This window comes from Tupaia chinensis, unplaced genomic scaffold (genome assembly GCF_000334495.1).
Source record: "Tupaia chinensis unplaced genomic scaffold, TupChi_1.0 Scaffold000350_1, whole genome shotgun sequence".
NCBI classification, from domain to species: domain Eukaryota; kingdom Metazoa; phylum Chordata; class Mammalia; order Scandentia; family Tupaiidae; genus Tupaia; species Tupaia belangeri.
The window spans coordinates 6,106,223-6,129,634 of record NW_006159844.1 but is presented as its reverse complement, the minus strand read 5'-3'; the positions used below and the strand labels follow the sequence as shown (position 1 = coordinate 6,129,634).

The window sequence follows — 23,412 nt, the reverse complement described above, 5'->3', positions numbered from 1 at the left end:
ACACCTCCAGGGGGACTGCCGCCCCACAATCCTTTCCCTTCCATTCTCCTCCCAGGATCTTGGGAAGGCACATACATGCACCTGGTGTAAGTTTCAAGCCATGAGCTGGGAGTCAAACTGTGGATGGCCATGTGGGAGTCTAGTGACAACCGCTATGCCATCTGCCAGTCTGATTTAAAAAAAAAACAAACAACGATGATTTTTGGTTACCAGTATACATTTTTCTCTTTATGGCCATGCAGCATATTGGGGAGAACAAAGAACACCCTTTTTTTTTTTAAATAATTAGTCCATTTGATCTTATTTATTTTTGCCATAGGGCGGGCGCTACCACGCCCCGTCCTTATTTATTTTTAATTTGACCAGAGAAGGACAGAGCATGGGGGGCGGCGGGGTGAGAAAGCAAGCCAGCAGGCCCTGGACTCGAACTGCCGTCAGCCATGTAGGAGTCCAGCGCCCTTAACCACCACGCCACTTGCTGGCCCAGGAACACACATCTTATTTTAGGGAACTTCAGGGGAAAGAGGATAAGAACCCAGAAGGACGGCAGGGAGAAAGAGTCACAGACATACTCTTCCTCATCCAGTTGTGCCTGGTATCATAGTATTCTCTGTATTTATGTCATCACATGCCAGCATCCCTAATTCTTAAGTAACATCTGCTTTGTTTAATTATTTAATTTTATTTATGTATTTATTTTGAGAGGTTTTTGCTATAAGGTGTGTGCGTTCGCCAGAAAGACAGAGAGATAGAAAGTGAGAAGTCATCTCCCAGGGGAAATGGCCTCGCTGCAATCCCTTCTCCTCCATTTTCCTCTTGGGATCCTGGGCATGCACGCACACACGCCCGGCTTGAGTTTAAGCCACCAGGTCCAGGACTCAAACCACGGTCAACTACATGGGAGTTCAGCAACATAGCCATTACGCTAACCGCTGGTCCCTATTTATTATTTTTTAAATTTGCTATATATAGGTCATATGCATTCACCAGAGAAAGTAAGAAAGCAAGCCTCCAGGTCCAGGATTCAAACCACAGTTGGTAAACTGGGAGTTCAGCACCTTAACTACCACACCACCTATTGTTCCCCTGCTTTGGTTTTTTTATTTAAGTCATAACGGTTAGGACCAGCAGATGGCATAATGGTTACATCACTGGACTCCCACATTGTCGACCAAGGTTCAAGTCCCAGACCCAGTGGCTTGAAACTTACCTTGGGAGGAGAAGGGATTGTGGCATGGCCAAACCCCCCCCCGGAGGGGGGGGCAGTGATTTCTTATTTTCTGACTCTCTGTCTATCTCTGTCTCTCTGTTGAGTACACACACCCTACAACAAAAAAGCTTAAAAAAAAGTAATAATTGTCATATGTTTTTCAGTTAACAATTAATACATAATATATCAACATAACACCGAGGAGTACTAGTTTCATAAAGTAGTTTTCAAGTCAGGTATATTTTACAAAAGGACCAAATATGAAAATGAACTATGTTTCATTACTTACTAAAATAAGATAGGATTTTGTAGTAATGTGGAATTTATAGTAACATATCTGTCATATCAGTGTCATTTAACCCTAAAAACTCTTACATGATTTTAATACTGAATACCTACAAAAGGAAATAACTCAAGTCCAACAGTACTAAATAGTCTTTTTCCAACAACACAGGACACTTTTCCACAGTCATTTAAAAACACTCCAGTCCAAGTTGCCAAATACATTTATTCCTTTACTCAACATTTATTGAGCACCTACTAAAAGTGCGGGAACATAAAAGAGCGCGATTAGTGGCCAGCAGGTGGTGCAGTGGTTGAGGGCACTGGACTCCCACATGTTGACTACAGTTCAAGTCCCAGACCTGGTGGTTTGCTTTCTCACTTTCCCTCTCTCTCTCATTCTGTCCCTCTTTGATCAACTTAAAATAAGTTAAATAAAAGAATTCTTTAAAAAAAAGAAAGCACGAGACCAGCAGTTAGCGTAATGGCTATATCGCTGGACTCCCATGTAGTCGACCGCAGTTTGAGTCCCAGACCCGGTGGCTTAAACTCATGCTGGGCGCGTGTGCGTGCATGCCCAAGATTCCGAGAGGAGAATGGAGGAGAAGGGATTGCTGCGTGGCCATCCCCCCTGGGGGATGATTTCTCACTTTCTGTCTCTCTGTCTCTCTCTGCCTGTCTGGCGAGCACAAGTGCCCTATAGCAAAAACCTCTCCAAAAAAAAAAAAAGGAAGCACAAATTAGTTTCTCCCCCATGAAGATTACAAAATATATACATAAATTGAACAAAAAGTTTACCTGTGCCCAGAGAGGATAACTTGTCCTCCATTGTTTTTATAGTGGAATTCAATTCAGCTTCCATTTCTTTTTCAAATTCATCTTCACTAGATGATTCACTTTCTCCAGTAAGACACTCTCTGATGAGTTTTCGTTTCTGGTCAGGAGTTCCATGTAAAAGCACATCCACTTCATCTTCAGAGCTAGTAAACATTTAAATCAAAAGGAATATAAGTATTAAAAAATGAAAGTAAATTAAAATTTTCATCATCTCATTGTCCAACAATTTTAAGTTTGACAAGGCTGTATTTGGTATATGTATCATCTTATATGCAGGTATTCTCATTAATGGATCAAATATAATTTTTTATTTCTACATAACACTTCCTCCTGTATATGCTGTTCATTTGTTTCTAAACTCTCTGCTATTAAACAGTACAGTGAAGATGTCTCTCTCTAAAATTTGGTTTCTGTTGACTTCCTTTGGATAAATATCTAGAATAAGATACAAAAACATCTTTCCAAAATCATTGTTCCAATACACAATTCCATCAGCAATGAAAAGTTTACTTCGTAGAACCTCAAGTTTTTATTTTTTAACTCTGGATACTTAGGGTTGGCTGGTAGCATGCTGGTTAAGGTGGCTAGATTCCACATGGCCACTTCACCAGTGAGTCTAGTCCTAGGCCCAGCATCTTGAAAAACACAATGGGCACATATGCATGTGTGCCCCAAACCCCAAGAGAATGGAGGCAGTTTGGTGAGTTAATGGGTGTCTGTTAGGTTTGGTAACTCGGGGTCTAGAAGATGTGGGGGAGGCGTGTAGGAGCTAGCGACTGCGGGGTGTCCACACCCAAAAGTGTTTTTTTAAATTCTCTCTCTCCTGCTCTCTCTCTGGTGAGCACATGTGCACTATGGCAAATTAAAAAAAAAAAAAAAAAAGCACTGGATACTTAAATAATACAATATACATAATTAATATTAGGTAATATATTTATGCAGGATGTCAATAGACAGTAGTTAAATATTACAGTTTAATAGGCACAATTCAGGATGGCAGGTGGTGTGGTGGTGAAGGCACTGGACTCCCACATGGTCGATCACAGCCCCACACCTAGCGGCTTGCTTTCTCACTTACTCACTCTCTGTCCGTCTCTGGTCAGAGTAAAACAATAATAATAAAGTTAAATAATTGTTATTTAAAAATAAATAAAAGGCACGATGCTACAGAAAACTATAAAGAGAAAGCTAAATTTATTCCAAATTCTCTTGTGTGATTTCTGCCAATTTACTTTGCTTCTGTGCCTGAGTTTTCCCATCAATTTTTTAAAAAGAATTATTTAATTAATTATTTATTTATTTACCTTAACTTGACCAGAGAGGGATAGAGTTCGAAAGAGAGAGAGAGAGAGAGAGAGAGAGAGAGAGAGCGAGAGCAGAGCGCGTGCGCACAAGCAAACCACCAGGTCCGGGATTCAAACTGCAGTCGGCCATGTGGGAGTCCAGCATCCTTAACTGCCATGCCACCTGCTGGTCCCCCCATCAATATTAATACGATGTAAATAAGCCAAACCAGGGACCAGCAGTTAGCGTAATGGCTATGTCGCTGGACTTCCACGTAGTCAACCACGGTTCGAGTCCTGGACCCGGTGGCTTAAACACACGCCAGGCATGTGTGCGTGCATGCCCAAGATCCCGAGTGAATGGAGGAGAAGGGATTGTGGCGTGGCCGTCCCCCCCGGAGGGTGATTTCTCACTTTCTGGCTCACTGTCTCTCTCTGTCTTTCTGGCGAGCGCACACGCCCTATAGCAAAAACCTCTCAAAACACACACACACACACACACACACACACACACACACAAACAATACGCCAAACCAAAGTGAAATGTTACTGGGACCAGCAGATGGTATAATGGTTACATTGCTGGACTCGACATAGCCAACAGCAGTTCAAGTCCTGGGCCCAGCGGCTTGAAACTACACCAGGTACTTTAGTGTGTGTGCCCAAAATCCCAAAAGGAAACTGGAGAAGGGATTGCAGCATGGCTAACTTGCCTGGGGGATTTCTTGCTTTCTCTCTTGCTCTCTGTCTCTCCAGCCAGCATACATGCCGTATAGCAAAAAATCTCTCTGAAGAAAAATGTAATGTTACTAAAATGAATTACACTCCTCAGACATTTCTAATACTACCAGTAGTACGTAATGTCTAACTATTCATAGACTAATGAATAGTTACAGACTAATAGTGACTTTCACTTGTCTATTTTCTCTTAAAGAATGTTGAGGCCCCAGTAGAAAATAAATCAGAAAGATGCAAATTCACACCAATAAATTTTCTTTTTTAAAAAATTTTATTATTTTATTTAACTATTTATTTATTTATTTATTATAATTTGACCAGAGAGGAACAGAGAGAGAGAGAAAGTGAGAAAGCAAGCTGCCAGGTCCGGGACTCAAGCTGCGGTCGACCATGTGGAAGTCCAGCGTCCTGAACCAACACACCAATAAATTTTATTAATGAAAAAGGACTCAGCCAGAATTTTCCATCTGACATTGTTCATCCTGATCAGCATGTTACCTTCTTCATTACCACTATGCTCACTAAGGTCTTCCCCTAACTCCACCTGTACTACCACATCCTAAGTCTCTCTAGGCCTCCACATCCCTGCTTCATTCCACCCTTAACCCTACTGCTGAAATGCCGCCCCCAAAGAACTCTCAGCATATCACTACCAACTTGGGAGCCTCAAAACCTTATTCAAAATAGCTTTCCACAATCTGGCTACAAATTATCTTTTCAACCTTACTTGCCACTATTATCCTCTCTCTACCCCAGTGATTCTCAACTATGGGCAATTTTGAGAACATCTGGCATAGCTAGAAACATTTCTGATTGTTACAATTGGTGGTAGGGAGAAGAGGTACTGGCATCTAGTATGTAGAGTCCAGAGATGCTAACAAACATCCTAAAACACACGAGACTCCCTCACAACAAAGGACTTCTCGACCCAAAATGCCAATGCTTTAGGGTTGAGAAACTCCGTTCTATATTCCAATATTTTCAAAATATGGGACAGAGGAGATTGTTTTACGTAGTAGCAAGATGAACAGCCACTAAGTGACACTGAATCCAGTACTGGTAGGAACATAAAATGGTACAGCCACCTTAGAAAAGTTTGGCCATTTCCTATAAAACTAAACATATGGGACCAGCAGATGGTGTAATGGTTACGTCGCTGGACTCCCATATAGTTGACCATGGTTTGAGGTACCGGAATCGTAGGCTTAAAACTCATGTTGGGCCTGTGTGCATGCATGCCAAAAATCCTGAGGGGAGAATGGAGAGGGTTGGCCTTGTGGGAGTCCAGTGACTTTAACCACCAAGTCACTTGCTGGCCCCAATAAATTTTTTTTTTTTTTAAAAAGGAAAAAAAAAAAAGCCAATCCCAAAGGTTATTTCTATGGTCTGAATCCCACTCCCCCCCTCCCCCAATTCACATGTTGAGACAGGATTTAAGAGAGGGAAAACTTAATCCAACTGTGGTATTAAAAGGTGGGTCCCATGGACATTAGGATTAAGGCAAGTAGAGCAGGACCCCATGGTTGACTCCAGGTAAGTTTACAAGGAGGGACAACAGGGCCAGACAGAGACACAAGAACACAGATTCATGTACTCTTCCCCCTGTGTGCTAATGCAGCCAGAAGACTCTCACCAGATACAGCCCCTGAGCCTTAGACCTCCAAATCATGAGCTGAATAAATTTCTATTCTCTTAAATTACCCCAGACTACGGCATTATGTTACTACAAAGGACTAAAATAAGTATGTTAATTGGGGAAAACTGGGTACTATTTACTGCCTGCTATTAAAGAGGTGGATTCGCCAAGCTCAAGTGTTCTTTAGCCATAACGCCAACACACTTAATGTGCAGCATTCATCTAGGCCCCTCAGTGTAGGGTGGAGAAGCAAGAACTGCCAACACAAACATGATGCTCAGGCTGCTTGCTGTGCTATGAAGGGTCTTTCATCTCAGACCCAGGAGTCTCACGTCCTCTGTGAGACAGACTATAATATATCAACCTGTAATCAAATCCTGACAGACACCTAAACACCATTCTTCCTGTTTTTTTTAAAAAAGAATTGTTTGTGTTTTAATTTGACCAGAGGAACAGAGAGAGAGAGAGAGAGAGAGAGAAGGAGGGAAAATGAGAAAGCAAGCTTCCAAGTCTGGGACTCAAACTGCAGTTGGCCATGTGGGGAGTCCAGTGTCCTGGTACATCACGCCATCTGCCAGCCCCACTTTTTTTTTTTTTTAAAGAGGTTTATATTTTGAGACCAGCAGTTAGCATAATGGCTACATCACTGGACTCCCATGTAGCTGGCCACGGTTCGAGTCCTGGACCCGGTGGTTTAAACTCACGCCAGGCACGTGTGCATGCATGCCCAAGATCCCGAGAGGAGAATGGAGGAGAAGGGATTGCGGTATGACCATCCCCACTGGGGGGTGATTTCTCACTTTGTCTCTCTCTGTCTTTCTGGCGAGCGTGTGCGCCCTATAGCAAAAACCTCTCTCAAAAAAAAAGAGGTTTATATTTTTGCAGATACTTAACCAGTGTTACCTGTCACAACAATAAAGTTTCCTTAAGGAAATTTAACTACGATAATATAAATAGACAAAGAAAAAGATTAATAACACATATACATGTATGAAGATTGTAATGGCAGAATAATTCAAATCCAGGAAACATTGCCATGTTACAAACTGAATTACAAAGTAAGGCCTATGTATATACCTCCTTTCAAGGACAGGACCCATGAACTGAAACTTGCTCACAGGGAATTCTAGTATCTACGTTCTCTACAACAAAAATCTTCAGAGCAGACTGATCTCCCGTACCTTCGATCTTTCACTGGTATGAGGAAACACTGTGAATAAAGGAGTTATAACACACAAAACATCATCAGACAGCCCTCCGACTTGCCATCCTCGGGGCCATAGCAGCTGTCGCACTCCCAGGGTGGCCAGGAGCCAAAACCCCGCGTGCTTTCTGCACCGCAGTGCTGTGTCTCTGGCCTGTACTGTTTGGAGACCTGGCCGCGGTACAACAGAAAGAACAGGCAGAAGTAAAAAGCTACAGAAGAGAAAGGCACTACCTCCTAGGACAGAGGAAATGGCTGCTGACCAGGACTGGCCTAGTGTTTACCCTGTCGCAACACCATGTAAACCCTCTACAGGACCTCTTCCTGTATGGATGGGTTATCTGGTGCAAAAGGGCCTGTCCATGGTAAAGGAGGGGAATCTGGAACTTTTAAAGATACCCAATTTTCTGCATTTGACTCCTGTACCAATTAAAAAGCGTTGTGAAGCTCTTAAAGATTTCTGCACTGAGTGGCCCACCGCGGTAGACAGTGATGCCGCGGTAGACAGTGATGCGAAATATAAGAAGCATTTCCGATTGAAATCGACACAGCTATGTTTCATCAGGACCATCTACTCAAAATCCCAGAGCACAGTGGTAACCTTAAGGGTTAAATTTTCCAGTTTGAATTTAGATGATCATGCAAAGTAACTTACTAAACCTGTAGGAGAACGATACTGCAAGACCACAGATGTGCTTACCATCAAAACAGATAGGTGCCCTTTAAAAAGACAGAATTATGGGACCAGCAGTTGGCATAATGGCTGTATCATTGGACTCCCATGTGGTTGACCACAGTTTGGGTCTTGGACTCGGTGGCTTAAACTCACACCAGACGTGCGTGCATGTGTGCCCAAGATCCCAAGAGGAGAATGGAGGAGATTCCAGGAGGGGGATTTGTCACTTTCTCTCTCTGCCTCTCACTTTCTGGCAAGCGCCAGAAAGCAAAAGCCTCTCATTAAAAAGAAAAGAAAAAGAAAAAAGGAATGGGGGAAGACCAACAGATAGAGTAATGGTTACATTGCTGGACTCCCATATGGTCAACTATGGATAGAGTTCCAGACTCCAGCGGCTTAACATGCTGAGCACATGTGTATGCATGCCCAAAATCCCAAAAGGAGAATGGAGGAAAAGGGACTGGGTGACTAGCCCCCACCCCAGTGTTTTCTTGCTTTCTGCCTCTCTGGTGAGCACACATACCCTATAGCAAAAACCCCCCTCAAAAAAAAAAAAAAAAAAAACAAGCAAAAAACTAAATTTGCCTAGAAATCTTTTGACCACTTAACTACAAATTTCCCTCAGGTTAATCTCTCCCTATCAGAAATTTCAACAGAATTTCATGCATGCCTGTCAGGACAACTTTTCTTTTTAAAAAAATTTTTGCTATAGGATGCGTGCACTCACCAGGTAGAGCCAATGAGAAGGAAGGTGAAAAATCATCCCACGGGTGTGTGTGTGTGTGTGTGTGTGTGTGGCCCCACAGCCATCCCTTCTCCACCACTCTCATCTTGGAATTTGGGGCAGGCACACACGCTTGCCCTGCGTGATTCTCAGGCCAGTAGGTCCAGGACTCAAACTGAGGTTGGCCATGTGGGAGTCTAGCACCTTAACCACACCACTCCTGCTGCCCCCCAACACTTTCCACAATGTTCTTCTAAGATAAACCCTCCTTATTTCTGCTATTATTCTGTGAGCCTGTGGAAGACAAGGATCTTATCATACACCTCTGTAGCTCAAAGAAAGCACCTAAGAGTAAAAAAGCCAGCCAGATGGCTTGGTGGTGAAGGCAGCTGGATCCCAATGGGAGGACAGACATAGCGCAAGCTAGGTGGCGTGCGTGGAGGCCCAAAATCCCAATGAAGAAAGGACTGCGTCCTGCCACCCCCTTTAGCGATGCGCTCTCTCCGACCCGGCCGCAAGCGCACGCGCACTGGAGCAAATTTCGTTTAAAAGCCTGTTCCATATTATTCCTTTTTGTTACGGCAGCTTAGTCAACATGGGCACTTCACATTAAATCCCGTGGGTCTCTCAACAAACTTACGATAGTTACTACATTTCCACGTTATCGGGAAAAACCGAAGATTCGCGACTTGCCCGACAGTCATGCTGCTATTAAGCTGCAGCGGCAGCACTAGATTTCAGTCCAGGACTCAAACTGAGGTTGGCCATGTGGGAGTCTAGCACCTTAACCACACCACTCCTGCTGCCCCCCAACACTTTCCACAATGTTCTTCTAAGATAAACCCTCCTTATTTCTGCTATTATTCTGTGAGCCTGTGGAAGACAAGGATCTTATCATACACCTCTGTAGCTCAAAGAAAGCACCTAAGAGTAAAAAAGCCAGCCAGATGGCTTGGTGGTGAAGGCAGCTGGATCCCAATGGGAGGACAGACATAGCGCAAGCTAGGTGGCGTGCGTGGAGGCCCAAAATCCCAATGAAGAAAGGACTGCGTCCTGCCACCCCCTTTAGCGATGCGCTCTCTCCGACCCGGCCGCAAGCGCACGCGCACTGGAGCAAATTTCGTTTAAAAGCCTGTTCCATATTATTCCTTTTTGTTACGGCAGCTTAGTCAACATGGGCACTTCACATTAAATCCCGTGGGTCTCTCAACAAACTTACGATAGTTACTACATTTCCACGTTATCGGGAAAAACCGAAGATTCGCGACTTGCCCGACAGTCATGCTGCTATTAAGCTGCAGCGGCAGCACTAGATTTCATGGCTTCTGAAGATTGAGGTCCTTCTGATTCCAGACCAGCCTCTCTCTTTCCTGCGCCAGGGTCAGACCTGCCTTCCCGCCAGCTGCGCGACCCCACCAGGATTCCCCGCTGGCCTCCACAGTCGACAGTGGGGCGCCACAGACGCCCGAGCCGCCCGTATCACTTAGCAGGCGCGGCGAGTGGAGACGGCCAAGGCCCGACCTCGTCCCAAAGCCTACGGGCCAGGGTGGGGCAGAAGCCCACCTGCTCAAGGCCGGCTCCTCGTCGCTAGGCTCTTCAACCGCGTAGGGGTCGTAGTCATCCTGGAGCCTGCTCATGTCGACGGGCAGCAGCTTACACAGTCCACAGGCGCCGCCGTCGTCTGTTTACTCCGCAAGTCCCTCCCATAAAGCGTCCCGGACTCCACTTCCGGCCGCACTTCCGAGTCCTCCCTGTGCGCCTGCGCAGACCCTCTCGGCGGGGGCCCGGGAGAGCGGACGATGACAGTCCCGCCCGAGCTCTCCGGAAGTTCCGTTTAGGTGGGAGGGACTACGTGGTTACCCGAGGTAGCAGTGGTGTGCACCCTCGTAAACTGCAGTCTGCGGTGAACGCTCTGTACGTTCTCTCCTCACCTACGAAGCAGAAGTCTAAACGCCGAGGGACACGTAGCCTGAAACCCAGCGGTTACCCAGACACCCGCACCCGACGTCCGTCCCGCGTGTGTGCTCGAGCCCTTCCGCCTGCCTGTCACTCGCGGCCCACCGCCTCGCCCTGACACTTCACCTGCAGCCTGACTTCGGACCGACTGTTTACCACCAAGTTGCCCGCTCTCGGCCTCTCCTCAGTCCTCTTCCTACTCAGCCCTCATCCCATTCGGCTCTATACTTGAGAAAACGCAGATGGCAGCGTCTTGATGGAGAGACTATGTCCTCCGGTTTCGGACCAGTCTGTGCTCGAGTTCCTGCCTTCTAGGGCAGCTCTCCCATGCTCGATCCCTCCCAGAGCCCCGTCTTTATCTGGTCCCTGCCTTCTCTGGTCCTTTGCCACATTTCCATTGCCTGTTACAGTAAATTGTCTCCACCTGCTACACCACTGGCAGCCCAAACTCCACGTGGCCCAGATCCCACTCAGTATCTTCCACCCCATTCCTGCACATCAGCCATTAGCTACTTTGAGCTCAGAATTTCTGCTCATGCTGTTTCCTCCAGGTTTCCAACTGCTTTGGGTGAAGGCCTTGGAATCTTTATTTCTTTCTCTATCCTTGCATGATCTCTCAATTCACAAGTCTTGTAGATTTTTCAGCTGGTCCCAGAGAGCATCCACATCCCGTCTCCACTCCTCATCTTTGCTGATAAAGGCTCCTAATTGACAGATTTTTCAGTCTTTTCCTTCTCCAATCATTCCACAGTCCGTTGGCAGAGTGACCCTCATCCAACACAACTCTACTTTCAATGAATTCCTTCCTCATAAAGTCTGACTACAATATTTCACCTTTACCTGCTGTGTCTGTTCACCACAGCCCGTGGTATTCTTGCCCCTCCAAAATATGGTTCAATCCATCATGCAAACACATTTCCAGCTACACTCCTACATATATGCAGCATAATTTGCAGATTCCAGAGTATTCTCTCTTTCACTGTAAGGCTCTTCATTGCCTCATTCTCTTGAGTACTCTCCCCTTTTAATTCTAATGTCCAGTTTCCAAAGATCCTGCTGCAACTTGAAGTGATTGGACAGAATGACCCTTAGCACACTTTTCAGTTCCTGTAGTTATAGGAACTCACACTGTATATATTCTCTGATGCCTTTGCAGATTCTCCTTCCAATGGAATTTTTCTCTGCTTTAAATTCATTTTTGTTCTGGGACCAGCAGTTGGCGTAATGGCTATGTCGCTGAACTCCCACGTAGTCGACCGCGGTTCGTGTCCCGGACCCGGTGGCTTAAAACTCAGGCCGGGTGTGTATGCATGCGTGCCCAAGATCCGGAGAGGAGAATGGAGGAGAAGGGATTGCGGTGTGACCATCCCCCCTGGGGGGTGATTTGTCGCTTTCTGTCTCTCTGTCTCTCTCTGTCTTTCTGGCAAGCGCACACACCTTATAGATAAAACCTCTCCAAAAACAAGAAAGAAAAAAGAAAAAGAAAGAAAGAAAATGTAGTAATTAACCACTCCAGAGAAAAATAGGTCCTCGCACTGGGTTCTACTGTAAGTCTAGGCTTATCCAGAACTTTGAGAGTCTCTGTCCTGAATGGATGATGAAGTATTCAAGTAAAAGGTTCCGAGTTGTAAGTGCGAGTTTCTGAGGGGTACTGCCTCAAAGCAGGCTCAAGAAGAGCCACATCCTCCAGTTTATTCCTTTTTTGGGGCGGTCTGGGTCTGGGACGCAAACCGCCATCAACTACGTGGGAGTCCAGTGACATAGCCATTACGCTAACTGCTGGTCCCCCAGTTTATTCCAAGGCTGGATAGTCCTGGGATGATCAGCTCACTTTCCTTCTGAAGAGTTCTGACAATTCATTAGCCTCAGGATTCAGTTCTTACAAAACATTCTTTCACACTGAGAAAGACTCAGCCCCATGAAATAAGATCTCCTCGCTTATCCTCCGGCTTCTTGAACTCGAATATGCATCCGCTGCTCAAGAGCAAGAGCGGCTCCCTGCTCCGTGAGGACGCTGATCTGATCCAGATAAGGCTGCAGTCAGCATACTTCTGGTTTAAGTCCTTTACATTTCTACTAATGTTTATAGCAATATCTTTCATTTCAAGGTACTTCAAGCTGGTTAGTTTATTCGTATTTTCCAGGAGCTTACAGTCTTCACTGGTAGCCGTCAGCTCCCCAATCAGGTATGTGGCCATCTTGGAGAACATGTCCTCAGCAGTCTCCACGTCAGCATCGTCTGGAGCGGGCTCCTCACGTCGTATCGCCGGGACACCCTCAGTGGCTGCTGCCATGCTATTGCAATGAACAGTCTAGAGCATAAAAGTTAGGCTGCAAAATAAAATCACTAGGGGAATTTTGAAATTATCAAAGTAAAGACCATAGCACGGGGGCCAGGTGGCGTGGTGGTTAAGGACACTGGATTCCCACATGGTTGACCCTGGTACAGTCCCGGACTTGGCAGCTTGCTTTCTCTCTCTCTTTTTCTCTCTCTCTCTCTCTTGCTCGCTCATTCAGTCCCTCTCTGGCCAAATTAAAATAAATAAATAAATAAATAAATAAAGTTAAATAAAATAATTATTTATAAATATGTCGGCACAGACCAATTAAATCAGAATCACTGTTCTAGAGGACTGATTTCATTTACCATCATCTTTAAAGTGATAATGAACATGGATTCTTATTTGAGTGTCCCAGAATTCAAATCTTTTTCTTTTTTTCCAGAATTAAAATCTAAAGAACTTTTCAGACCATCAAAGTGCCTTTCAGTGTCCTGCAGTAATATGGAATCTGAGATACTAAGAATATCATAAATAATAATTGGCTGACATGTGTTAATGTGTTGAATATGAGGGAGGAGTCACAGGGTGAGAAGGCCAATTAAACAATGAGGATCCGCCCTGCAGTCAAGATGCAGAGTGGCAGGCACTCATAGATTGTCTAATCAATGACTAGGTTTATCTACTGGAGTGCTTCTAGGTATACATTTAAACCCAAGTAAAATTCACACATGTCTCCCCTGGAACAGAGAGAATAGTTAACTTCGAGTAACAAAACAAAGTACACCTTATCTTGGCCCTGGATCCTTGACTGAGGCCTTGAGTATTGCAGGATGTCAAAGGCAGCCTCTTTGATGATAACTGCATTCAAAATCCTGAAATGTTGGGAACTAGCAGTTAGTGTAATGGCTATGTCGCTGGACTCCCATGTAGTCGACCGTAGTTCGTGTCCCGGACCCGGTGGCTTAAAACTCACGCCGGGTGCGTGTGCCTGTGTGCCCAAGATCCCGAGAGGAGAGTAGAGGAAGGGATTGTGGTGTGACCATCCCCCCTGGGGGGTGATTTCTTGCTTTCTGTCTCTATGTCTCTCTGTGTCTTTTTTTTCTGCCACCTGCTTCTAAAAGAAGAGTCGCACCCAAAATGGCAAGGTTTTATATTTTTTCTCATTGCTTGAAGCCAGTCGAAGTCAACACTATTTAAACTAAACAGCAACAAACAAGTCATTGGAATCATATTCAGACAGGCAGTGGAGCACCCTCTAGATAAGTCATCCTTTTGGTACTTTTATTTCCAATATAGTCTGAATAATCCTGTACTGGTGCACTGTGTAACCTGATCACAACATCAAACTGGTTCAGGGCACGGCCCAGTTCTCGTCCACGCAGTATCCCACCACTCCCAATAACCACACAAGGCCAACAAGTCTTGGCTTTCAAGTGTTCAGGAAAGTCGTGGTCAGGCAATATTTCCAAGAACATCTGGACTTGACTGGAGAACTTCGGGAACTCAAAGGGAGGATCATACTTATACTCAGCTTCACTTGCTCTGGGGTCCTTCTGCACGAAAGGCAATACGTCCATGTGACACCTGTGCTCAAATCACAGCGCCATGGGCGTGTTCGCAAAGTTGGGCCAACGTTCCTGTTGCAAGATTGCTGGGCATGTTTCTGGGCTCTTTTAACGTTGTCAGGGTCCACATAGTGTGTGTTTTTCGGGTCGCATTCTTCAGTAGTATAATTTGAGAATATAAAGGTTGCATACTCCAAACACCAGCAACGTACATTTGAGGATGTCTTTTAACTGCAAGCTAAGTCTTCTCATCTTGTTTTTTGTTTTGTTTTGTTTTGGTTTTGTTTTGTTTTGAGAGATTTTCCCTATAGGGCTCATGCGCTTACCAGACAGAGACATGGAGACAGAAAGTGAGAAATCACCCCCCAGGGGTGATGGTCACGCCGCAATCCCTTCTCCTCCAGGGATCTTGGGCACGCACACGTGCCCGGTGTGAGTTTTAAGCCACTGGGTCTGGGACGCGAACCACGGTCGACTATGTGGGAGTCCAGCAACATAGCCATTACGCTAACTGCTGGTTCCCCTCATCTTGTTTTGAGCTGGGGTGTACCATGGCAGGGGAGACCTTGAGCAATCATGCCCGTTTCATGCAGTTGTATTCACTTGGCATTGCCTGGCCAGCAGGTGCCGCTGCTGCAGCCTGGGTTTGCAGCTGCAGGGGACGGCTGCTCCGGCTGCCTGCTGACTTTGTCCCATAAAGGAGAAGGGGCGACAGGCGGCTGTCCTGGCCCCCACTGTAATGGCCCCCCCACTGGTGCCCATTTGGCCTGGCCATGCTCTCCCCCAGGCGGATTCAGAGGAACCACACTGTACGATTTAAGTCCTGGACCTGGTGGCTTAAAAAATATGTGTGCCCAAAATCCTGAAAGGAGGGAGTTACGGTGGAGCAGAAGTTGCAGCATGACCATTCCCCCATCAGGTTTGGGGGGTGTCTTCTTGCTTTCTGTCTGTCTCTTTTTCTGTCTCTCTTCAGTGAGTACATGTGTTTCTGGCAATTTTTTTTTGGTAGAGGTTTTTGCCATAGGGCACAGGCACTCACCAGAAAGACAGAGAGAGACAGAGAGATAGAAAACGAGGAGTCACCCCCCGCCCAGGGGTGATGGCCATGCTGCAATCCCTTCTGCTCTATTCTCCTCTTGGGATCTTGAGCCTGCATGCACATATACCCAGTGTGAGTTTAAGCCACCAGGTCCGGGACTCGAACCACAGTTGGCTACATGGGAATCCAGTGACATAGCCATGAATGACGTCAACTGCTGGTCTCTTGGCAATTAAAAAAAATTGCCTAAGAATTATTTTATTTTATTTTATTTGTTTATTTTAATTTGATCAGAGAAGACAGAGAGAGAGAGTGCGAGCAAGCTAGCCACCAGGTCCAGGATTCGAACTGCAGTTAGCCATATGGGAAGTCCAGTGTCTTTAACCATATGACAGCTCCCATGGCAAAAATTTAAAAAATAAAATAATTAGAACTTTGGGCTCTTCCCTGTGGTCTGATGGTTAAGGAAAATGGATCCTACATGGCCTACCACATAGTTCAAGTCCCAGCCCAGCAGTGGTTTGAAAAACAGTGCATCGTGTGCAGGCTCCAAATCCTAACCAGACAGAGAAATGGGAGAAGGGATTGCAGTGTGACTACATCTCATTAAAGGCTATTTTTTCTCTCTGTCACTTCTCTCTTCTCCCTCTATGAGCAATTCCTTTGGGAATTGGGGGGAAAACAAAAAAGAAAGATAGTGAGAGAGGCCAGCAGGTGGTGTGGTAGTTAGGTACTGGACTCCCACATGGCCAACTGGTTTGAGTCCCAGACCTGGCAGCTTGCTTTCTCTTCTCTCTTGTAAAATTGAATAATAATGATAAATAAGTGAAGTTAAATTATTTTTAATATATATATATATAAACAATTACAGATTCTAAGGAGTTGGCTGTGGTCCTAGGACCTGTAAGTGAGTAAGTAATCTCGGGGACTGAGACTGAGGCTAATGTTTTGAGGTAACTTTTAAGGATCGTATATGCTGACGTGGACAAAAAGAAAAACCAGAGTATAGAACTAGAAAGAAGCAGGGAAGGCCTTCCTGAACTCCGTTCATCTAGAATTTAAGCATCATCCCCAAACTTTCTCTTCCCCATCCCATCTTCTCTATCTTTTCATCCAGTTCTTGCCTCCTAAACCTCATTCAAATTATTTGCACACTGCGGGTCTCCCTGGTTCTATTATTCACTATTCCTACTACACACACAAAAAAAAAAACACCCCACAGTCTAAAACGTTTACTTTACTTAAAGCACACCTTGCAAATTAACACAGATCCCTCCACTTCTTCATGTCAGGATTAAGACACTTCCTAATCCTTTTTTTAAAGCCACATTAAAAAAAAAAAAAAAAAAAAAAAAAAAAGCGGAAAAATAAGTAAAACATAAGGTTGATTAGGAACACTTTTACACCACCACAAGGAAATTAAAACCCATATGGAGATACCACTACACACCACATGCTTAAGCCAAAACTAAGTTATTATAAGTCTCAATGATCAGACCATACACAGCCAGACTTAAAAGAACAATCTATCTTTAAAACACAGAAAACCAGGGGAGAGCGCGAACGCAGTCCCCCACTACCACAAATTATGCAGTCGAGTTTCCCACATTTGGGGAAATCGCAGGGGTCAGCACATCCGGAGTGCAATGGATAAGCCTCGCCCTGGGAAAACCACCTTCGTGATCATGGTATCTCCCCTGCCAGGTAAGTATGAGTTGCGCTTCTCGCCTCGGCCCACACCCTCGTGCCCATCTCACTCTGAACATACGGTCACTGTCCCCACGCGGCCTCCGCGCGCTCATCGCCTCAAGCTTCTTCGCCCGGATCTCGCCTGCGGGCAAGATGACCTCCTTGCGGTTGTGGTGTGGCCGTGGGGGGCGTGGAGGCCCTGGCAGGCAGGGACCGGCAGCCTCTGCGCCGGGCTCATCTGCATGCGCCACGCCCCCACGGTGACGTCGCCGGAACTCCCGTTTGGCCCCTGGGGGTGATGGGTCCTGCCAGGTGTAAGACACGTGTAATGTCTCCGCTCAGGCGACCTTGAGCTGGCGGTGGGGGATACCTGTTTGTGGCTTTTAAGGGAGACCCCACACCGCTCTGCTCCCCAGGCCAGCCTCAGAGGACGATCATGTGGTAGGCAGTTAGCTAGTAATGAGCCGACAGTCCTAAGCGAATAGCAGAAGGACACATGTCACAATCACAATTTATCAGGAGTCACAGCCAGACCCTCTATGAAAAGCCTTCTTCCCACCTAGCTTCTGGCTCTGGGAAGGCGAGGCAAATGCCATTTTTCTTCCTTGGGACCTGAGGAAGACACATGGGGATGATTGTAAATTTCCCTCTTGCTATTCCTCATAAATACAAAAAGGGGGTGGGGGTGGGGAAGGAAATGAATAAATACATACAAACACAAAAAGACACAACCAGACATTTTGGTCAACCTGACTCCCACTGGGCAGTCTATCCTAAATAGGCATCCTGGCTCACACTGGGCATGCACAATTAGGTAATCAAAGTCCTCAAAAATTCCTCACCTGTGAGAGAGATGCACGGTGTGTATGTGTGTGTGTGTGTATGTGTGTGTGTGTGTGTGTGTGTGTGTGTGTGTGGCGGGGGGCAGGAATTCAAACGAAAGACATAAATAACATGACAGACCTCCCTCTGTTAAATATTCATTAATGGGACCAGCATTTGTCTTTCTGGCAAGCGAGCGCACAGTGCCCCATAACAAAAACCTCTCCAAAAATTAAATTAAAAATAAATAAATAAGTATTCATTATCACCTCTGATAATAAAAATAACACCTAACCAGTTTCAAACGTAGTTGCTACCTAGCAACCTACCTGCCTAAAGGTCTTTGAGGTGTACTAAAAGCTTTTTTCCTATTAAATTATCTTTTTTTTTCCTTTTTTCCTTGAGAGTTTTTATTTTTCCTATAGGGCGCATGCACTCACCAGACAGGGAGAGTCAGAAAGCAAGAAATCACCCCCTGGGGGGATGGCCACGCTGCAATCCCTTCTCCATTCTCCTCTCAGGATCTTAGGCACGCACGCACACGTGCCCTGTGTGAGTTTAAACCACCGGGTCCGGGAGTCGAACCACAGTCGACTACATGGGACATAGACATTACACTAACTGCTGTTCCCTACCTACTTTTATTGTGGCTTTATTTTACACCTAGGGACAGGTCGCTAATTTTAGTGATCCGGACCCAAAGAGCCAAAGATTTTACACAATACAGCTAAACACTCTCCCATCCTATGACAATCCCAATACTGGTAGGCTCAGGGCCTGGGTTCGGCCTCTTCTTCAGGAAAAAAAATGACACGCAAGCGTAACAATTAAGCATTAAGTACTCAGCATTTCTTTCTTTCTTTCTTTTTTGTAGAGGTTTTTGCTACAGGGCGCATGCACTCACCAGAAAGGTAGACAGAAAGCTAGAAATCACCCCACAATCCCTTCTCCTCCATTCTGCTTGCGGGATCTTGGGCACGCACTCACACGTGCCCAGCGTGAGTTTAAGCCACCGGGTCTGGGACTCGAACCGTGGTCAACTACATGGGAGTCTAGCGACATATCCATTACCCCAACTGCTGGTCCCACCAATTTAACTTGAAATTGTTTTTATCCCATATGGGGCTTTTTCCTTTCAGACTGTATAGTTTAATCTCTATTAATTAATTAATCTGTATAGTTTAATCTATATTTAATCTATATACAAATGAGGCATGCTAGGGGCCCACAGGTGGCCTGGTGGTTAAGGGTGCTGGACTCCCATATGGTTGACCACAGTTCAAGTTCAGACCTGGCTGCTTGCTTTCTCTCTGTCCCTGTCTGGTCAAGTTAAAATAAATAAATAAATAAAGTTAAATAAAAGAATTCTTTAAAAAAAAAAAAAAAAGATCTCTGAGTAGGCAGAGAGGGTTAGGAGTCCACAGAATGGAGAGCAGAGTCACTACAGTCAAGGCTTTAATAAAAACCATTTGCTGCTCTAGCGAGAAATCAGTTATTAGCTCTACCACTTGCTGACACAAAAGCTGCTTGCAGTCTGCTTGAGCTATCGATGACTCAAGCTAGTGTGTTTCATATCATTGCTGTATTTCAAACCAGGAACGTGGCCTCTCCTGGTCTGGAGAGCAGGAGAGGGGAACACTTTGAGCAAAATATTCTTCATACGTTTCAAAAATGTGTGACTTCTTGCTGCCTAGGCCAGACATAGACAAGTTAGCTATTGTCCTGAGGACACTGCAACTCAAGGGCACCTGTTAGCTTAAACCTCCTTGGAGGCACCCAACCCTGCTGAGGCCTCTCTTAAAAGAAAGTTTTTCCCAGTAGGCTTTTCCTCTTACCTCCTTAGACGGAAATCATTTTCACATAGTTTTTCTTTGTCAGGGCCCACAGAACTGGGCTACTCTTAGCCCTCAGGGTAACCCTTTCCAGCCTCTTGGCTGGGAGCTTTGGCTCTTTCCTAATAAACTTTGCTTACTATCCTCTCCCTTTGTCCACATTTCTAACTCTTCATGAGCATTGGACAAGAACCTGGGTCAGGGGGCAGCGAGTGGTATGGTGGTTAAGGGTGCTGGATTCCACATGGCCATGGTTCGAGTCCCAGACCAGGTGGTTTGCTATCTCACTTTCACACACACACACACACACACACACACAGTCAAATTAAAATAAAGTTAACTAAAATAATTATTTTTAAAAAGAACACATTTCCAAACTCTTTTTAAAAAATTAAAATATTTTTAAAAATCATTTTTGAAAAATTATATATTATTTTGTGTGTGTATGTGTGTATACCCAGAGGGGATGGCCACACTCCTGTCCCCTCTTCTCAATTGTCGGGTTATTGGGCACACACATTCACTCATTTGGCATGAGTTTCAAGCTGCCGAGTCCGGGACTCAGTGGTCAGCCACATAAAAGTCCAGTACCTTAACCATTGCGTTTCCTGCTACCCCCTTATCATTGCATTTTAAAGTATGCTATAGGATACATGTGCTCACCAGAACGAATGAAAGAGAGAAAGTGAGAAAGCAAACCATCGGTCTGGAACTCATACCGTGTTTGGTCATGTGAGAGGCCTTAACCACCACACTACCTCTTGCCCCCCAAAATTATTTCTGCTCTACTTCAGTGCCATCAGGTTATTAATCTGAGATGCAGTTAGGTTCATTTGTGTTTATATTCAATTTTAGGGTCTTAATCTCCATTCTTTTTCTCTTTTTTTTTTTTTAAATATGTAAAACATTAACAGAGTTTCAAAAGTCAAAAATGATATAAGATGATATACTCAAAAAAATCACTCTCTCCTACTTCGCTGACACTCAGCCTTGTAGATAATTTTATTGGTTCTATATCAGTGTTGTATCTCTTTTTGTAAGATAATGATGTCTATTAAAAAATATTTTATTGAACTTTATTATTTATTTATTTAAATGTAACCAGAGAGGGACAGAGTGAGAGAGAGAAAGTGAGAAAGCAAGCCGCCAGGTCTAGGACTCGAACTACCGTGGGTCTCGTGGGAATCCAGCGCCCTTAACTACCACGTCACCTGCTGGCCCTGATGTCTATTTTCTTATTTCCGCCTTTTTCTTTTTTAGAGAGAGATTCTTGCTATAGAGTGCTTGCACTCGTTGGAGACACAGGAAAGAAAAAGGTGGGAACCACAGAAAAGCAAACCATTCAATTAATAACTTCATTTTAACTAGAAAAGTTGAACCCCGTAGATTCCTAGGTTCATCTCCCGGGAGTGAGCAGAACAAAAGCTCCGGCGACGTCACCGTGGGGGCGTGGCGCATGCAGATGAGCCCGGCGCAGAGGCTGCCGGTCCCTCTCTGCCAGGGCCTCCACGCCCCCCACGGCCACACCACAACCGCAAGGAGGTCATCTTGCCCGCAGGCGAGATCCGGGCGAAGAAGCTTGAGGCGATGAGCGCGCGGAGGCCGCGTGGGGACAGTGACCGTATGTTCAGAGTGAGATGGGCACGAGGGTGTGGGCCGAGGCGAGAAGCGCAACTCATACTTACCTGGCAGGGGAGATACCATGATCACGAAGGTGGTTTTCCCAGGGCGAGGCTTATCCATTGCACTCCGGATGTGCTGACCCCTGCGATTTCCCCAAATGTGGGAAACTCGACTGCATAATTTGTGGTAGTGGGGGACTGCGTTCGCGCTCTCCCCTGACATGATTGGTTTAAAAGAGAACCCTTTTTTTCCTCAGTAGGTATGAGTTAGTTTCTAATTAGTAAACATAATAATCTCTTGTGATCACGTTACTTCAACCCACTGAGAAAAACTTAGTACTTAAAAAGTATATCCTGATACACTCTGGTGTACATATTTTCTCAGGTTAGTCACAAAACCAATACGTTAATATGGAACCACGACTAGTGAGGAATCAGGTGTGATCTGATCGAAGTTTCCCTTGCATTGTAACTTCTTGGATCATTAACGAGTTTCAGATGCTTTGTGATAACTGCTGCGACTAAATACGCGCGCTAAGCAGAGAAACAGCATAGAACCCCACTCTTGGCTGTAATCCCTTCTGCAAACTCACACCCGGCTATTTGGTAGTGACATAGCCATCACACCAACTGCTGCTGGTTCTCTTCAAAAGAGAGATTAATGTGCAAGACTCTAGCTATTTAAAAAGGTTTTTTCCTGAGTGGGAAAGATATCTGAATTGAGTTTTTTTCCCAGTGTAGAAAGATATCTGAATTGAGTCTTTTCCCAGTGTATAAGATGGCAGTAGAAAAAACTGCAAAGCGGGATACTAAGAAGAAACCTGAAGCTAAGAAGGCTGATGCCAGGTGGCAAGGTTAATAAAGGGTGACCCCAAGGCTACAAAACAAGGGGAAAGAAACCCCATTGCAGCCAAAATGCCCTCCTAGTGGTTCTAGTCTGGGGCATCGGCAGATAGTCCTAAACTGCTATGTTATTCCAGGAAGGCCATGTACAAGAAGAAATACTCAACCACTGAATCCAGGATTGAAAAGGGTTCTTGCAACTGTCACAAAACCGGTTGGTGGAGATGAGAACGGTGGTACCTGGGTGGTTAAACTGTGCAAATGCCTAAGTGTTACTCTACTGAAGATGTGCCTCGAAAGCTGTTGAGCCACGACAAAAAAAAAACCTTCTGGGACCATTCTGATCATCCTCACTGGATGCCACAGAGGCGAGAGGGGTTTTCCTGAAACAGCTGAGCAGGGGCTTGGTACTTGTGACTGGACCGCTGGTTCTCAATGGAGTTCCACTGTGTTAGACATGCCAGAAATTTGTCATCGCCACCTCCACGAAAACTGATATTAGCAAAGTAAAAATCCCGAAGCAACTTACTTCAAGGAAAACTGCAGAAGCCTTAACCACCAGGAAGGTGAGATCTTTGACATTGAGAAGATTTCAGAGCTGTGCAAGGTTGATCAGAAAGCTGTGGACTTGCAAATTTTACCAAAAATCAAAGCTGTTCCGCAGCTCCAGGGCTACCTGCAATCCGTGTTTGGCCTTATAGATAGAGTTTATCCTCACAAATTAGTGTCCTAAAGTTTTTGCCAAGAGCCTAATAACTGCTTATATATATATGTGTGTGTGTGTGTATATATATATCCACAACAATTAAACTGCTGGGGACCAGCCTCAGCGGGGGTGGGTTGGTTCGACGGAGGCGACGCTGGAAGAAAAGAAAGACAAAGGCCTCGCGCTTTTTCATGCATGTCCTAAGCCGGACACTCCTCTAAGATCGCTCTCTGAGGAGTGACAACTGCTAGGAAATATCGTGCCTTTTTATTGAAAATGAGATACATGCAAGTAAATGGGAGAGGGGCTATGTGACCTAATGATCAATCAATAAAGTTTTAACAATTGAGATAAGAGATTCTATTCAAGTTTTAATTAAGGGCGGATCTATTAATCATTGATACAATTCGACAATAGATTGATGTAAGCAAGCTTTTGGGAACTTCTGTTCTGGGAGCGTGGTTTC

At 45.1% G+C, this 23,412-nt stretch overlaps 1 protein-coding gene, 2 non-coding genes and 2 pseudogenes across 6 annotated transcripts in view; 1 reads left to right on the top strand and 4 right to left on the bottom strand.

The window, feature by feature from the left end:
• EAPP (E2F associated phosphoprotein) overlaps window positions 1–10,337 on the bottom strand; it is a 34,916-nt gene extending 24,579 nt beyond the window's left edge. Inside the window, exons 1-3 of one of the 4 annotated variants that reach the window (XM_027773402.1) lie at window positions 10,154–10,305; window positions 7,064–7,196; window positions 2,291–2,472 (exon numbers count right to left, since the gene is read on the bottom strand). In XM_027773402.1, the coding sequence (XP_027629203.1) occupies window positions 2,291–2,472; window positions 7,064–7,086 (205 nt within the window). In that variant the 5' untranslated portion in view covers window positions 7,087–7,196; window positions 10,154–10,305. Of the gene's footprint in view, window positions 1–2,290; window positions 2,473–7,063; window positions 7,197–10,153 lie in introns of all 4 variants that reach the window. The other 3 variants (XR_003550020.1, XM_027773403.1, XM_006152383.3) reach the window with 3 other exon arrangements.
• Window positions 10,338–12,484: 2,147 nt separating this feature from the next.
• LOC114004435 (biogenesis of lysosome-related organelles complex-1 subunit 2 pseudogene) lies at window positions 12,485–12,840 on the bottom strand (annotated as a pseudogene).
• Window positions 12,841–13,507: 667 nt separating this feature from the next.
• Window positions 13,508–15,078, bottom strand: LOC102488954 (lactosylceramide alpha-2,3-sialyltransferase pseudogene; annotated as a pseudogene).
• A 1,902-nt stretch (window positions 15,079–16,980) lies between these two features.
• On the bottom strand, window positions 16,981–17,144 carry LOC114008520 (U1 spliceosomal RNA). The gene has a single exon (XR_003550040.1). It is a non-coding gene; the product is annotated as a U1 spliceosomal RNA (small nuclear RNA).
• Window positions 17,145–21,452: 4,308 nt separating this feature from the next.
• Window positions 21,453–21,616, top strand: LOC114008509 (U1 spliceosomal RNA). Its single transcript, XR_003550030.1, has one exon. It is a non-coding gene; the product is annotated as a U1 spliceosomal RNA (small nuclear RNA).
• The last annotated feature ends 1,796 nt before the right edge of the window (window positions 21,617–23,412 follow it).